At 33.6% G+C, this 16,292-nt stretch overlaps 1 protein-coding gene across 6 annotated transcripts in view; it reads left to right on the forward strand.

Annotated features, from left to right (window-relative positions):
* Positions 1–16,292, forward strand: part of RABGAP1L (RAB GTPase activating protein 1 like) — a 728,064-nt gene that overhangs the window by 56,730 nt on the left and 655,042 nt on the right. For all 6 annotated transcript variants that reach the window (XM_072830698.1, XM_072830693.1, XM_072830694.1 and 3 more), the window contains 4 exons: positions 1,870–2,040; positions 3,417–3,609; positions 13,375–13,585; positions 15,625–15,799. In XM_072830698.1, coding sequence (XP_072686799.1) covers positions 1,903–2,040; positions 3,417–3,609; positions 13,375–13,585; positions 15,625–15,799 — 717 coding nt within the window. In that variant the 5' untranslated portion in view covers positions 1,870–1,902. The remainder of the gene's footprint in view (positions 1–1,869; positions 2,041–3,416; positions 3,610–13,374; positions 13,586–15,624; positions 15,800–16,292) is intronic.

The following is a 16,292-nucleotide window of genomic DNA, read 5'->3' on the forward strand; positions in this document are numbered from 1 at the left end:
AACAAGTTTGGAGGAGGCATTAGGAATTCCATTTGGGTCACGTTTAAGGTACTAATTAGAATTCCACATGGAAATATAAAGCAGAAAGTTGGATTCCAAATAAGAAATGTAGAGGACGTTTGGGTTGGGATAGAAAACCATCTATATTCTAACAGTCTCTAAAAGATTTCTTTGGAAATCTTTCTTTGGAAAACTTCTATTTGGGAGACTGTTAGAATATAGATGGTATTTAAATACATGGTGATGAGAGATATTACTTAGTGTGTGTGGCAAGGAGTCAGAAAAAGGCTCAGGACTTGAATTTGGGGGAATTTCTAACATTTAGATGTTAAGTCTAGGAGTAGCAGCTTGGGCTTGCAGAAGGATTGGCCACAGAAAGAACACTGGAATGTGTAGCATCTTGGCAATCTAAGATTCATGGGACAGCCTGGAAGGGTAAAGACATAGCCTCTAATACATACTACATTTTTGGAAACATTACCTGCAAAATAAAAAACCTTTGGAGGAATTGGAAGGATTTAAAAGTTAAAAGGAAGGATATTCATTTAATTCAAATAGAATTAAATGATGGCTAGCTAATTACACAATCCTAGAACAAATAATTCTTTGTTTTGATATTATTGGAAATTTTGAGTTTTGATAAAGATGGAAGTAATTAATTTTTTAAAGTGTAACCTGAAGCTTAGAGTAAAGCGTTCTTTTGGCCAAGAATAATGGTGTTAGTGTCACCTAAAGGCAAAATGAGATATTGCAGCTATATTTATATGAGGCAAAGAACAGTGTGGATCAGCAGAGTTAGAGTCCTGTGTTATTTAGCTCCAGTTTACTTGTCTTACCCCTCTATCACGTTAACCTTTGGTCACTGAACAGATTGTTTAATACATGGTTCTTTTTTATCTTTTACATTTCAGCTCAAATATTTCTGAGTCCTTTCCTATCACCTTAACTTAAAGTTGTCCCTATACTTTTCACAGCGATTCTTTGTCGTAGTAACTTATCTTCTTCATAGCCTTTAGAGTGATTCAGAATTGCCTTATTTGCTTACTTGCTTGTTTTCTTACTAGTATAAGCTCTGGCAGAGCAGACACTTTGTCTGCCTTATTCACTCATATAACCCCAGTGCCGGGTACTATGTTATATAGTATACAAGTTCAGTTAAAATTAGTTCTGTGAATATTTAAACTTCTGGAAGTGATAGACAATGTTGAGTTTCTGTGCTGTACAGATCTATCCAGAAAACAGAATTACACTATATTTGATGACAAAAACATTGTTTGCCACATGAATGCAATGTGAAAGCCTTGGCCTTTTCCCCCTTCCTTGTGCTGATAAGTGATAATGTGTCTGGAAAAGAAAAGATACATGGCTTAGGGTGCTGAATTCTTTATTAATTGGTCAACCTCAGTGGCACAGATGAGATATTTTAAGGTACAATACCTGGTCTTGAGATAAGTTTTTGGAAACATTTTGATTTAATTATAAAGTAATTTCAGTGAATATTTGTGTGAGTGAATTTGGTTTCTAGTATCATGCTTAATTCTATATATTAAAAAACAAAAATATTATTTCTAGGAGAAATACAGAGTCAAACAGTAGTAAATCTGTTTCGTTGTGACATGGGAGGGTCTGTATTGTTTTTCAGCGAATAATATAGTTCTCTTAGTCTGGAAACACAGGGCGAAGAGAGTACATTTCCATTATGCAGCCCAGTCCAAGAAGGTAGCCTCTCTAGTTTTGAGATAATTAACCTAGCCAGCAGAATTCTTCACATGAACCATTTTTAAAGGCTAAGTATTGATCAGGTACTTAATAGTTCATGTTTTTGTTCATAACATATGTATATTTTAAATCCCTGTGGTTTTTGACTAGGTGGATGTGGAAAGAGAAGTCTGTAGAATTGAAATGGAGGTCAGAGCTTCATTACAGAAGGTTAGTGGGTCATCGGATTCTGTGGCTACACTGAACAGTGAAGAGTTTGTTTTGGTTCCTCAGCATGCAGATGATACTTCTGCAAAAGATGATGAAAAACCTGAACTGAAGGTATTTCTTTCCTTTTCTTTCCACTTTTTTTTCCCTTTTCCCTCCCTTCCTTCCTTCCTTTCTACAAATGGTACTATTTTAAATTATTGTTTTTTAGTCATGAGGTAAGACTGATCTCAAGAGGTGTGTAAAATACAAAGGTTTTTCTCAATACCTACCTTGAATAGCATCAGTGTTTGATTTTTTGTATAGGCTCATTATTTGGTTTCTGTATTTTTAAAGTTTGCTTTTGGTTATTTATATTTTATTTCAGAATTTTAGAAAGAAGGAATAGAAGGGAAAATAGGAAAGGGTAATTGGGGAATTAGACTTAAATTTACATAAGACTTAACCATTACCTGGATATTTTTGTCTCTCTTACTGTTGAGTTTTTAAAGTTAATTATATAAAAGTTATATTTATTTTTACTTCAGAAATAACTTTATGGTTTTTATGTTTTAAGTCAACTGGCAATGCTCTAGCATGTGATTTAACAGTTGACTTGTCTGAATATTTTTTAGGCATATGTCTTATATTTTTAGCAGTTATATTTTTACTCAAACAAAAATGATCCTTTTTCATTTTTGTTGTCTTTCCTAACTCAAAGGTAAAGAATTAAACAAACCCAGGTATACATGCTTGAGAATTGCATAACCACCTTCTAAAAGCAGGAATAGAGAAACTAGTTGAAAGTACTATATATTGTTTATAACTTCTATTTTGTATTAACTATGGCATCAAAAGTATATATCAATCTAATAAAATTGTATAAAAATTACGTTATTAAATACGCATTTACATTATGTTGAGGATATATGGTTTTATAAGTATATTAAAGCAATCAATGGTTTTATTTAAATTTAAGTATATCTGTATTTAAATAACTATTTAAATTTATTTAAATACCTGGATTTTAGTATTAATATGTTTAAAACATTTATTAGGCTTTGTGTTTCACCTGCTTTTGAGAGAAGGATGAGTCAACTTAAATGTTAGGAAATTTCCAATACTCCTCTTGGCAGCACGCAAGCAGAATTTATAAAGAAATCACAAATATATTATGCTATGATAACAAGAAATATGACTTTTTAAATAGTAGAGTAAGCACTCTATTTAAACTTAACTGTTTTTCCCTGTAAAACACATAAATTTAAGGTTACTTGGTTTTTAGAATGTGTTCTTAAGGAAAAAAAGAAAAGGAAAGGAAGGAAAAATCTCTGTAAATTAGATCTTGGATCAGATATAGTTAGGTGCAACTGTATAAGTTCTTGGTATTTAGTAATTTATGTTTAAATTTAAAATTTAGCTTGTTTTAATATCTTCTAGAAATAAAATATTTTCATTAAGCCCCAGAACCATAGTATGATTGAAACAGAATTGTCTTGCTTTCCTTATAGGTAGTTTCTAATGGTGATGAACAATTGGAGAAAGCCATGGAAGAGATTCTGAGAGATTCTGAGAAAGGGCAAAGCAGTCATCTTGTTGATTGTGAAAGTTCCAGTGAGATTTCAGACCATTCATTTGGAGATGTTTCAACCAGTCAAACAAATAAGCCATCGCTTCAATTAATTTTGGATCCCTCAAATACAGGTACTATAAACACCGTAAGAGAAATGGGATAAAGTGATCATGAAAATTTTAAGATGAAAATTTAGAAGTCCTTTTCATTTTGTTTTCTAAGATCAGGGCTACCAGCCACCAGGTTTTTGGTTCTAGTCAACAGTTCCCATTTTGGTTCTTACATTTTTCTACATGTGAAATCAATGTCAGTGTTATTTGAGAACAGGGACTATATCTGGGTCTTTATTTTACTCTTAGCACTTGGCACATAGTAGGCACTTAGGAAATACTGAACAATTGAATAAATTCTTGTGTATCTGGAAATAGTGTAATGGACGCTATCTTTGATGTGATATACCTTTTTACTTAGTTTGGCTACAGTTATTTTAGATTATCATTTGTGAAAATTCTAAGTAAAAAAGCATATCAATTCCATCAGTGTATTAAGTAATAAATACATTTGTGATTGAATGGGATTTATAGTAGAAATACCAGCTTATAATGCAAAATCGTTTTGAGTATAAAAAAAAGCCAAACCAAACCAAAGCCAACTCCTACTTAAGCTGAGTTAGACACTAGGGATGTTGTTTGATCTGGGCTCTGATAGTGTTTTTTGTAAACTACTCAGCTTTGATCTTCTCCATGTCACCTTTCGAAGTGGCTTCCTTTATGGTCATAAAGTAGTTAGCAGCAAAAATTGGTAACTAGAGCCAGGTGATTTGTTCATGGCTGGTGGCAGAGTGGAAAGGCTCTCTTTTTTTACCTATTGAACAAAAGTTGCAAGTTTCCCTACATTGAACCATTTTCTAGTAGCCAAGGTAATCACCTAAATTGATAGTAACTGATGGTTACATTCAAACCCCGAAATCACACTTACAGACAAGATGGAATTATCCTGATTGACTCAGAGCCAATGATCCGTTTCTGAATGTTGCTATATGGTAAATATAGATTAGGCCAAAGTGCTACACAATACTATAATACTTACTCCAAATAAGCCTATAAGAAGGAAATATTGGAGAATGTCTTTATGATTGGGTAGGAACAGCCACATCATTAAAAAAAAGATAGTTATATCTGTTCTAAAAAAAAAATATGTGTATATATATATATATATATATATATATTTATTTATTTTAGAAAGAGTGCATGCGTGGTGTGGGGAGGGGCAGAGTGGGAGAGAGAATCTCAGGCAGTCTCCCTGCTAAATGAGCAATCTGACTTGGGGCTCTATCACATGACCCTGAGATCATGACCTGAGCTGAAACCAAGAGTCAGATGTTCAATTGACTAAGCTACCTGGATACCCTGCTAGTTATATTTTAATACATAAAAACTTAAATCTTCTTAATGAGAATGGTACCATAATAAATGGATTTCTTGGCTTTGATTTGCATTTTAATTAAATTTTTAGACAACCACATTTTAACATTAAAAAAACCCATTCATATATCATACTCATGGGATTTCCTCCAAATGGACCATTAGTGACAGGCACCAAAAATTTCAAGTTTTTGTTTTTATTTTATTTTTTTTTTACTCTGTTCCACTGACACATTCTCAGCTACTCTATGTAATAAATATGGCTTACTGATAGACTAGGAGAAGATATTTGTAATGTGTTGGGTCCTCAGTAAAATGCCCTGGTTTGGTAATTCACTATAAATACTTATAGGTCTCAATATATAGTCATGCAGCTAGAATTAAGTTCAAGGGAACTTAAACTAAACAGTTATGTATATATATTTTAAGTAAAAATACAAGATTAGCAACAACCTTAAAAAGTATTAATTTTTGTTCTTGATTAAGAGACTGTGAGAGATTATATTACTCATTGTGCTTTATCTTTTGAATTTCTTAAATCTCTTCTCCTTCCAAGAAGCCCAAAGCACACTGATGGCACCCTTATATAATTATTTTAATAATTATATAATTAATGTATTAATTGAAAGAAGGAAATACCTTTTATATTCTAATGTAGCTCTGATGGGTTGTTGGAATAAATTATTCTTTTAAAATGGCTTGTAGTTTTTATTTTCAATAGTAAAACATCTGAATATTCTTGTCCTTCTCAAAATTCATTTTGAAATCCTAACCCAGAAGGTGGTAGGGCATTTGGGAAGTAGTTAGGTCATGAAGGTGCAACCCTCATAATTGGGAGTAGTGCCATTATAGAAGAGACCTCAGAAAACTAGCTTGTGCCTTCCACTTCTGAGGATATAGTGAAAAAGTGCTGTTTATGATCTAGAGAGTGGGTTCCTACCAGATGCCAAATCTGCCAGTCCCTCGATCTTGGCCTTTCAAGCATCCAGAACTGTGAGAAGTAAATGTCTGCTGTTTATAAACTGCCCAGTCTGTGGTATTTTGTTACAGCAGCCTTAACAGACTAAGACAAGATGTTTCAGCTGCCATTTCCTAGTTGCAGTCAACACAGTTTTGCTTAACAGAATTATTGTGGCTGGTTTAAAATGACACATTTAATGACAAGGGACTGTATGGAAATTATCTAGATTTAAATGGCCTAGAATAAACATTTAAGGTATGTTGTTTTTCGTTATAAAACTAGACAGATGAAAGCTTTTGTTTAAACATCATGATAACTTGTTCAATTTGTCATTTGATGATCTTATATCTTGGCTACTTGGAGCAACTCTAACAGGGAATCTTTGCTAGTTTATTGCAGTATACTAAAATATTGGATACAAAGGTGAGTCTTCTTTTTTATACTCTTTGTTACTCTTTCTGCTGAGGAAAGGGTGATGGGGTTAAAGAAGTATGAGTTGAAGAGGACTGAATTTATATTTAGGTGGAAATGAATTATTTACATTGGTGTGTAATTTTACCAGGTCTCAAACTGTTGCCTGGGTAAAAATATTTTGCTATTTGCCTACTTACCTCAAGATCTCCATTAGTCATAATTGGATAGTTACCAGTGAGTTTTGTCTACAAGAAGAATGCAGTTACAATACGTTAAGTTGTGGTTGGGATAGGTTCTGGGTGATGCCCAGGATGATGTGCGTTTCCTATGATAGGTTGCTGAAAGGATATCTAGCCCTAAAAATATTTCATTTATTGATTAATTAATTTGATATAAATAGTCTGTCCTTTTAGACACTATTAGTAAATGCTGTAAACAAAAAGAGGATAGAACAGTTCTTTCGCTTGAAGAGCTGATACTCTGTATAATTAAATGCAGAATGAGAACTACGTTGTTCTTTTAATTCATCCTATTGTAGACCATTCATAGAGGTTAAGACATAATATTTGAAGTTCAGACCTGGGTTTGAACCCAAGCACTATCTATGGCTCTGTGACTTTGGCCAGGTTATTTAACTTCTCTAATGCTTAGTTTCCTCATCTGTAAAATAGGGATAAAATAGAATCTGCTGTATAGGGATGATGGAGGATTAAATAAGATCATTCATTTTAAGTATTTTTGTAAAATGCCTCACGAAGTACCAAATAAAATACCATGATTATCCTCCTCTTCCTCATTATCAGCATCCTCATCCTTGATAGTATTGGAATGTTGAACCTGAAGATAAAATCACATAAACTTTTGGGTCCAAGCCCAATAATTATATATACATCTTAAAATGGGTGTTGGGCAAGGTGTAGGCTCTTCATCTCCATTGAAGCACTTTAGTGTAGATCCTCCAAGGTTTCTGTGGAGCAATGTCCTTCTGAAAAGCATTTAGATAGTTTTTTTTCTTTTAGCACTTTAAATATGTTATTCTACAATCTTCTTGTTTTCATAGTTTCTGTGGAGAAATATCCATTTCTTTGAACATTCATTGTTTCCCTGTTTGTAACATGCTGGTTTTTTCTGTATACTTTAATTATCTTTTCAGATTATATCTTTCTGATTCTTTCTTTCTTGATACCTTTCAGATTATCTTTCTGATTATATGGGTTTGGTTTTACTTGAGTTTATTTTTATTGGAGTTGACTGAGATTCTTGAATCTGTAAATTTATGTCTTTCACCAAATTTGGGAAGTTTTCAGCCATTGTGTCTTAGAAATATATGTATATTTTTCTGTATCAGTCACTTTCTCTTCTCTTCCTAGGGCTCAGACAACAAAAATGTTAGATATTTTCATTCTTCCACAATTCTTGAGACTCTCTCCATTGTTTTGAAAGTTTTACCTCTTTGTTCTTCAGTTTTAGTAATTTCTGTTGACCTGTGTTCAAGTTCACTGACTCTTTACTCTCCATTCTTTTGAGGTCCTCTGCTGAATTTTTTTTTTTAATTTTTATTTTATTATTAATTTTTTTTCTCTGCTGAATTTTTAATATTAGATATTTTATTTTTCTGTTTTCTTACCTTGGTTCTTTTTACATTTTCTGTTTCTCTGCCAAGGATTTCAATATTTTTATTCATTTCAGGTGAATTCACCTTTATATTATGGAGCATGGTTATAATACATTATACAATTTTACAATTTTTAAAAAAATTGTAAATACATTTACAGTTTTAAAGTTCTGGAAAATTTTTGCACTGCATATTCTTGGGATTGGTATCTGTTGATTCTTCTTTCACTTGAGAGTTGGTTCCCTTTTTCTGTTTTTTGTTTGTTGAGTAAGTGGATTATCTTCCAGACTTTCTAAATCTTATGTTTTGAAGTTCTTTTTCCAGTTAAAATCCTCTGAAGAACATTGATTTTATTTTATTTTATCAGGCAGTCTACCTGGTGATGTCCAGACTGCAAGTTTTATTTTCCTTCGGGTTCCAAAGTCACTTCAGTTCCCAAAACCTTTGCTGTGCTTCTTTGGTTTGTTACACACATATACAGCATTGGTGGTGAGCCTGAAACTTGTATTAGTTCATACACAAAATTAGGGATTACTTTCTTCTCCTCAACTTTCCATGGGATTTCTCTCATGCTCTCTGGGTTCCTGGCGCTCATTTTCCTCCTTCTTCTAAGTAGAAAGATAGATTTCTCTTTTAGAGTTTTTGTTTTGTTGTGCTGTCTAGCAGTCCTGCATGCCTGGAGTCTACTTTAAGACAAAGTAGTAAGAGAAAAGAGAAAAAAAAAAATAGTGATTTTTTCCATTTTTAGAAATTTTTCAAAAGTTTCCATTTTTGAATCACAGTAGTGAACCTATTTGCTTGGTAGTTCTAGACATTTGGATAGATTTTTTCCTTTAAGTTTTAGATGTCTGTGCTCCCCCATCCCTTTTCCTCATTGATTGCAATGCAGCTCCATAACTGCAGCTGGCTTTATGGTAGAACTGGGAGAGAAAAGATAGAGGAAACAAAACCAAAAACAAGTTATAATTCCCCACTCTGTGGTTTGCAGACACTCCTTTTTCTGTTTTTTTTTTTTTTTTTTTAAATTTTTATTTATTTATGATAGTCCCAGAGAGAGAGAGAGAGAGAGAGAGAGAGAGAGGCAGAGACACAGGCAGAGGGAGAAGCAGGCTCCATGCACCGGGAGCCTGATGTGGGATTCGATCCCGGGTCTCCAGGATCGCGCCCTGGGCCAAAGGCAGGTGCCAAACCGCTGCGCCACCCAGGGATCCCATTTTTTTAAAAATTTCTTTCGCATTTTTGTTGTTCTTTGCACAGTTCTGCAACTGGGACTGGCTTTAGGTCAAATCTGAGGATAAAAGATTGTGTGGGGGGAAGGGAAACAACACTGTATAGGTAGTTCTTCAAGTTTTGACTCGTCTCTTTAATGTTAATTATTGTTTACTTTTTAAAAATTTTTGTGTACTTTTTATATTCTGTTCAGTCTTTTTAGTTAAGAGAGATAAGCTATAGCAGACTTAGTACTTCAGCTTGACTGATTCTGCCAGTTTTTGCTGTAGGTATTTTGAAGCTCCGGTATTAGGGGGCATAACCACTAAGTTTTCTATGGTGATTTGACCCTTTTATTATTGTGAAATGTCTCTTTTTCCTCTTTTTCTCTTTCTTATTTTGAAGTCTAATATTTCTGATATTCATATAACTGCTCTAGTTTTCTTTAGTGTTTGCATGATATGTCTACTATTTTAAAAAAATTATTTGTAGTCTATTTAGGTCTTTAAAGTGTGTTTCTGTAGATAGCATACAGTTGAGCTTTTCTTTTTTTATTCAGTCTGATGAACTTTTAATTGGTGTGTTTAGACCAGGGGTCATCAAATTACTTCTCGTGGGCCAAACCCTACCCATTACTTGTTTTCAGTATGGTTTGGAGGGTAATAATTATTTTTATATCTTTAAAGGGTTGAAAACAAGTCAAAGGAGAATAATATTTTGTGCACATGAAATTTATATGAAATTCAAATTCAAAGTGTCCATAAATTAAATTTTGAGTTTTGTTAAAAAAAAGTTGTGGGAGGCCATTTCTCTTTTTATATAAATACCTACATAATATCCAATCTTTTTTTCTTGGTTTACAAGCCTAAAATATTTATTAATATGATCCTTTATAGAAAAAGCTGGTGACCAGTGTCTTTGACCATTTACATTTAGTATAATTTTTTACAAGTTTGGATATAAGTGTACCTGCTTTCTTACTGTTCATTTACTCTTTGTCTCTTTTGTTTTTTTGTGTCTTTCCCCACTTTTCCTGCCTTACTTTGGATTGAATATTTTTTAATATTACAGTTTATACCCATTACTGGTATATTACTGTATTATAATTGTATACAGTCATATCTAAAATGTATAATGTTTTAGTTCTTGCTCTGAGTCTTATGACCTTTTTTTTTTTTAAGATTTTATTTATTTATTCATGAGAGACACACAGAGAGAGGCAGAGATATAAGCAGAGGGAGAAGCGGGTTCCCTGCTGGGTGTCTGATGTAGGACTCCATCCCAGGACCCCAGGATCATGCCCTGAGCCGAAGGTAGATGCTCAACCACTGAGCCACCCAGGCGACCCTGTGACCCAAGTCTTTAACAAGTCTGTGTTTTAATAATAATATACCACTTCATGTATACTTTGAGGATCTTTCTTTTATTTTATTGCAGACTTTATGTTGCATTTGTCATTTATTTTGCTTATACATGTTACAAATTCTACACAATACTAGTTTTTCACTATAAAAAATCTGTTGTATTTTAAAGAAATGAAAAGCGAGGAGAAAGTCTTACCCTTGTATTTAGAACTTCTGGTACTCTTCAGTTTTCCTCTAGTATCGTTTTCCTTTATCCCAAGGAACTTTTTTTACGTTCTTCTTTTCTTCTGCAATTTAGAATCTGCTGTTACAGCCACCTAAGGAGTATTTGATTTCACATCTTGCATTTTTTAACTCTAGAATTTCTTTGGGTCCTCTTTCATTTTTTTCTTTGTTTTATTAGATACTTTTCTTTAAATTCTCAATATTTATGATAGTTATTTTGAAAATTTTGTCTGCTTCTTTTGTCATTTGTCTTTTTTTGGGATCAATTTCTGTACTGTTTTTCTGTTTGGGATGTACAGAGTTACACAAATCTGTGAGTTACGTAGAGTAGTGAAATATTTTTTCAAAAAGCCTTTTTGTCCCTTTTATCTGTTATTTTTTTGGTAAGACTCCAACTACATATAAGTAAGACCACTTGAACTACTTAATCTGTCATGCTCATAAGCTACTGAAACATGGTTTAATCATAGGATCTTGCAAATAACTGTTGTGTAAGTGCTTGCTAAGTTAACAAAAAATGCATATAATAATAAGTCTAAGCATGTTAGCCTTCAGCCTTAACATTTATTTTATTTATCCCTTTTGAAATATAGCACGTTGAACTAATTCAAAGGGGGAAAACATGTTCCAGTGATTGAAGAACATGGTAGATGAAGTAATTCATTTTGAATGGCTTTAGTTTTTCTTTTTTTTTTTTTTTTTAAAGATTTCTATTTATTTATTTGAGAGAGAGGGAGAAGCAGACTCCCCACTGAGCAGAGAGCTGGATGTGGGACTCCATCCCAGGACCCTGAAATCATGACCTGAGTGGAAGGCCGATGCTTAACTGACTGAGCCACCCAGGTGCCCTGGGCTTTAGTTTCTTAGTAGAAGAAAGTAGGTGGTGAGGTTGCATGTTATAGTATAGTGTTTGGGAGCTAGGAATGACTTGTGAATTATTTACTGATATTCTATAAGTGGAATCTCCTGGTAATGAGGATTTGAGCTTGGTCCAAGGATCTAGTTTGGGTGAGACAGGCATGTTTTATTTTGTGCAGTATGGATATGGGTAGTGGGAAGAGGCTAGCTCAATGTGGATTTCAGGTGGGGATGGAGAGAGTTGGCAAAAGGAGAGTTTAATAGTATCTGATATATGCAGAAAGATACTCTCTAACCACAGTTGGACCTTTGCTGTTTTAGAATTAAAGTGAACAAGTTTGTTTGTTTGTTCATTCACTATTTATTTATTTATTTATTTATTTATTTATTTATTTATTTATTTATTTAATATTTTTAAAGAAACTCAATAACAAGGAGAGGAGAATTGGAGGAACCAATTATAGGACCATAGGAAGCAATGATAGGATCTCTGAAATACTTACATAGTTCATAGAAGTCAGCAAGCCAGAAAGGAGCCAAAAAAGGGGTTTGCTTTTGTTGTTATTGGTTTGAGATGTTATATCTTAACATTGTTTACTTTCTCTTGGGAAATTAGGCTCCTTAATAAATTTGGTGCTATGCAGGTTCTTTATAGCCAAGGCAAACTTTAACTTATTTTGGTTTGTTTGTTTGTTAATTAACTTATTTATTCATTCATTCTATGTCAATTTTTATTTTTTATTTTTTTATAATAAATTTATTTTTTATTAGTGTACAATTTGCCAACATACAGAATAACACCCAGTGCTCATCCAGTCAAGTGGCCCCCTCAGTGCCCGCCACCCAGTCACCCCCACCCCCCGCCCTCCTCCCTTTCCACCACCCCTAGTTCGTTTCCCAGAGTTAGGAATCTTCCATGTTCTGTCTCCCTTTCTGATATTTCCTACCCATTTCTTCTCCCTTCCCCTCTATTCCCTTCCACTATTATTTATATTCCCCAAATGATTGAGACCATATAATGTTTGTCCTTCTCCGATTGACTTATTTCACTCAGCATAATACCCTCCAGTTCCATCCACGTCGAAGCAAATGGTGGGTATTTGTCATTTCTAATGGCTGAGTGATATTCCTTTTTTTTTTTTTAATTTTTTTTTAATTTTATTTATTTATGATAGTCACATAGAGAGAGAGAGAGAGAGGCAGAGACATAGAGGGAGAAGCAGGCTCCATGCACCGGGAGCCTGACGTGGGATTCAATCCGGGGTCTCCAGGATCGCGCCCTGGGCCAAAGGCAGGCGCCAAACTGCTGCGCCACCCAGGGATCCCCTGAGTGATATTCCATTGTATACATAAACCACATCTTCTTTATCCATTCATCTTTCGATGGACACCGAGGCTCCTTCCATAGTAGTTTTATTTAATCTTCATTATTTTTAGGCTGCTTCACCCTGCCTTTAGTGTAGTTTTTTTCTTCCATAGTAGTTTTATTTAATCTTCATTATTTTTAGGCTGCTTCACCCTGCCTTTAGCGTAGTTTTTTTCTTTCTATTCTACATTGTTTGTACTCTGTATCTTTGATTCTTTAAAATAAAAACTTAAAATTTTTTTTTCCTTTATAGAAGTCATAGCTAAGTAATAATACTTTGAGAGGCTTTGAGAGTACAGAATTCCAGAACTCTGAATTAAGATGTAGCATAACATCAAAAGAATTGAAAACACAGACCTAAATTTTGTTTGCAGTTTTTCATTTGTTTTTGGGCAGTAGGTGAAATAATACTGTGACATTTTCCATTAGCTTTTGAGTGGGTGTGTGTGTTTTTCTTCAGAAATTTCTACACCCAGACCATCTTCTCCAAGTGGATTACCTGAGGAAGATAGTGTTTTATTTAACAAACTGACCTACTTAGGATGTATGAAGGTTTCTTCCCCACGTAATGAAGTGGAGGCTTTACGGGCAATGGCAACTATGAAATCTTCCAGTCATCACCCCTTTCCTGTTACTCTGTATGTACCTAATGTTCCAGAAGGTTCTGTGAGGTAAGCTCTAATCTTTTTTTTTATTTTCCCTAGACATTTATGAAAAATTTTTTGCGTGTTGGTGATGATGTTATATCATAAATTAGGCACAGGACTTATTGTGAATTCACTTTTACTCTCTAGACATGAAAAGTAAACATGTTTAGGTTTAGACCGTGTTGTTTATTTATTAGAGGCTTTTACAGAATTATGCTTAGAATATTATAAATGGAAATAGAACTTTAAGCATACCTATAATTTGTGTTTCTTTGTTCAGAAGGAACATAAAAACCTGTCTCCCCCTTGTTATATAACCGTGGTTCAAAAAAAACTAGAGCGAGTCAAAGATATACGTTTTTACATCAGACAGGGAAGAAGCAAAATGGCTTTTTCTCTTATGCTTAATTAGGAATAATATTGACTGTCATCTGGACCTTGAGTTTCTTTGAATTCGATCATGTTCTCCTACTCTCAGTGGCCTCTAGTCACACTTGTGATTAAAAAATTCTTACTATGTCTGGCCACTGATAAACTACTGCCTTGACCTGATTTTTTACCCTTCTCTTTTCTCTTGATCTCTCTCACTATGACATTTCAGTCTTAGTAGCTTCTTTGTACTTTCTCAAACACCATCATTATTCCTACCTCAGGACCTTTGCATATTCTTTCTTTTGCCTGAACAAATTTTCCTTGGTTTCGCAGTGGCTTTGTTATTTCTTTACAGTTTCACCTCAAACATTTTATCAAAAGAAACCTTTTTTGATCGGATCATATAACTGTTTTTCTTTTCCCTGTTATTGGGCCTTTATATTCTTCACAGCACTTTCTTTGACTTGGTATTATATATTTATTTGCTTATTGGTTTATTGTCTGACTTCCTCACTAGAATATAAGCTCCATGGGAGCAGAGTATTTGTATTTTTCTGTGCTGTAGCTTCAGTGTTGAGAGTAGTATCTGGTCCATAGCAGGTTTTCAGTAAGTGCTTGCTGAATGAACAAATAAAATGAACCAAGTCTTAGAAATTAGGTTAAATGTATCCTGAACCTATAAAATTCCCTGAAGGTCTTTTTTCAAACTCTGAAATGCCTATTCTCTAAGGTTAGAATGTGAAAAAAATGTTAGTTTAGTTCTGAGTACTAAAATAATAGCTATATAAACCTATAAGTTTTGGTAAAAATGCTTTGAATTTTTCAGGAAAGGGTTTTATAGATATAGTATTTGTGTGGTATTTCTTAAAAAATGTCAAAACGCCTTTTAAAGTTACCTTTTTAGTGTCAAAGTGCCAAACACACCTTGACAAAGACTTAGTGTTTTTATTTGCTTCTCTATTTCTACTGGGTACCCCTTAGTTTCATAGAGAGATCCTGATGTGGTCTTGAGATTTTAGGTCAATCTAGGGTTTAGGATTTATATAGGGAAAGTCAGAGAAATATATGCTGTGAAATTCCACAGACTCCTTTTACTTCTTAAAACTCTGTTATTAAGTTCAACTTTGGAACCACTCTGACCTTTTTTGCTTTTGGGTAAGAGAGGTCTTGGTCGAACAGTGGCCTAGGTCTTAGGTAAACTTACAGGTGCTGTTGTAAATAGAAATGAACTCTCCAGGGATAGTATTTGCTATTCTGTACTAGCATTCCTTTTGCCGTAGTAGAAAAAGGGTAGCAATTTGGGATGGGTGACAAAGCTTTTACCAGGCAATGTATATACTTGGCTTTGGGAATAAATTAATTGCATCATAGGAGATACAAAAATTAAGTAATTGTTAAAAGAAGAACTTGTGTGTGTGTATAAATGTGTATATATGTATATGCATTATACATATTCATATGTACACAAATTTAGCACAGTATGATTATTATTTTTTTATGTTCTTCAGTTAAGATTGAATTCTGTTTTTTTTTCGACTGCCGTATCAGTATGATTATTTTAATACATTCTTATAACTAGTTTATTTTTGTGATTTTTAAGATAATTATGTTTATATGTCATTAGTATAGTAAAACTGTTTTTGTTCTTTGATAGTTAATATTTTATCTTATTTTTCATCACTGTTCTGTAGAATTATAGACCAATCCAACAATGTGGAGTTAGCTTCTTTTCCGATCTATAAGGTGTTATTCTGTGCACGTGGACATGATGGGACAACAGAGAGCAATTGCTTTGCATTTACAGAGAGTTCCCATGGTTCAGAAGAATTTCAGATACATGTTTTCTCCTGTGAAATTAAAGAGGCTGTAAGTATAATATACTATAGCAATTTGCTATCAAGATGAAGTAGGGTAATATTTTTGAACCCTAGTCTCACTGTCCTATAAATTAGTATGTATCATCATATCTTCTATTACATAAATTTGGAAATTTCTAAAGAGAAAGTTAATATTTTGTAATGGCATAGAACTAAATGTGGAAAGCTAAATCTGGTAACTGTATTAAAGTGGTATCATAGGTAGGACAGTCTCAGCTTAACAGATGTAACAGAAAAATCCTCCTGGATGAGCTCTCCTCCTCACCTACCATGGTGGTACTTGCTTAGGCTTAGAAGGGCTGCTTTTGTTATTTTAACCAAGTTGATTGGTACATGTGACTTTTAAAAAAGCATCTATAACAAAACGTGTTTTTCTGCTGGACTGATTGCTACGTATTGCTTTCATTTAGATGTTGAACTAAGATTGTTTCATACATCTCTGTGGTTTTCACTGATTATTTGTTATGTTCATTCACTCGGAG

The sequence above is a fragment of the Canis lupus genome, chromosome 6, assembly GCF_048164855.1.
Source record: "Canis lupus baileyi chromosome 6, mCanLup2.hap1, whole genome shotgun sequence".
NCBI lineage: Eukaryota > Metazoa > Chordata > Mammalia > Carnivora > Canidae > Canis > Canis lupus.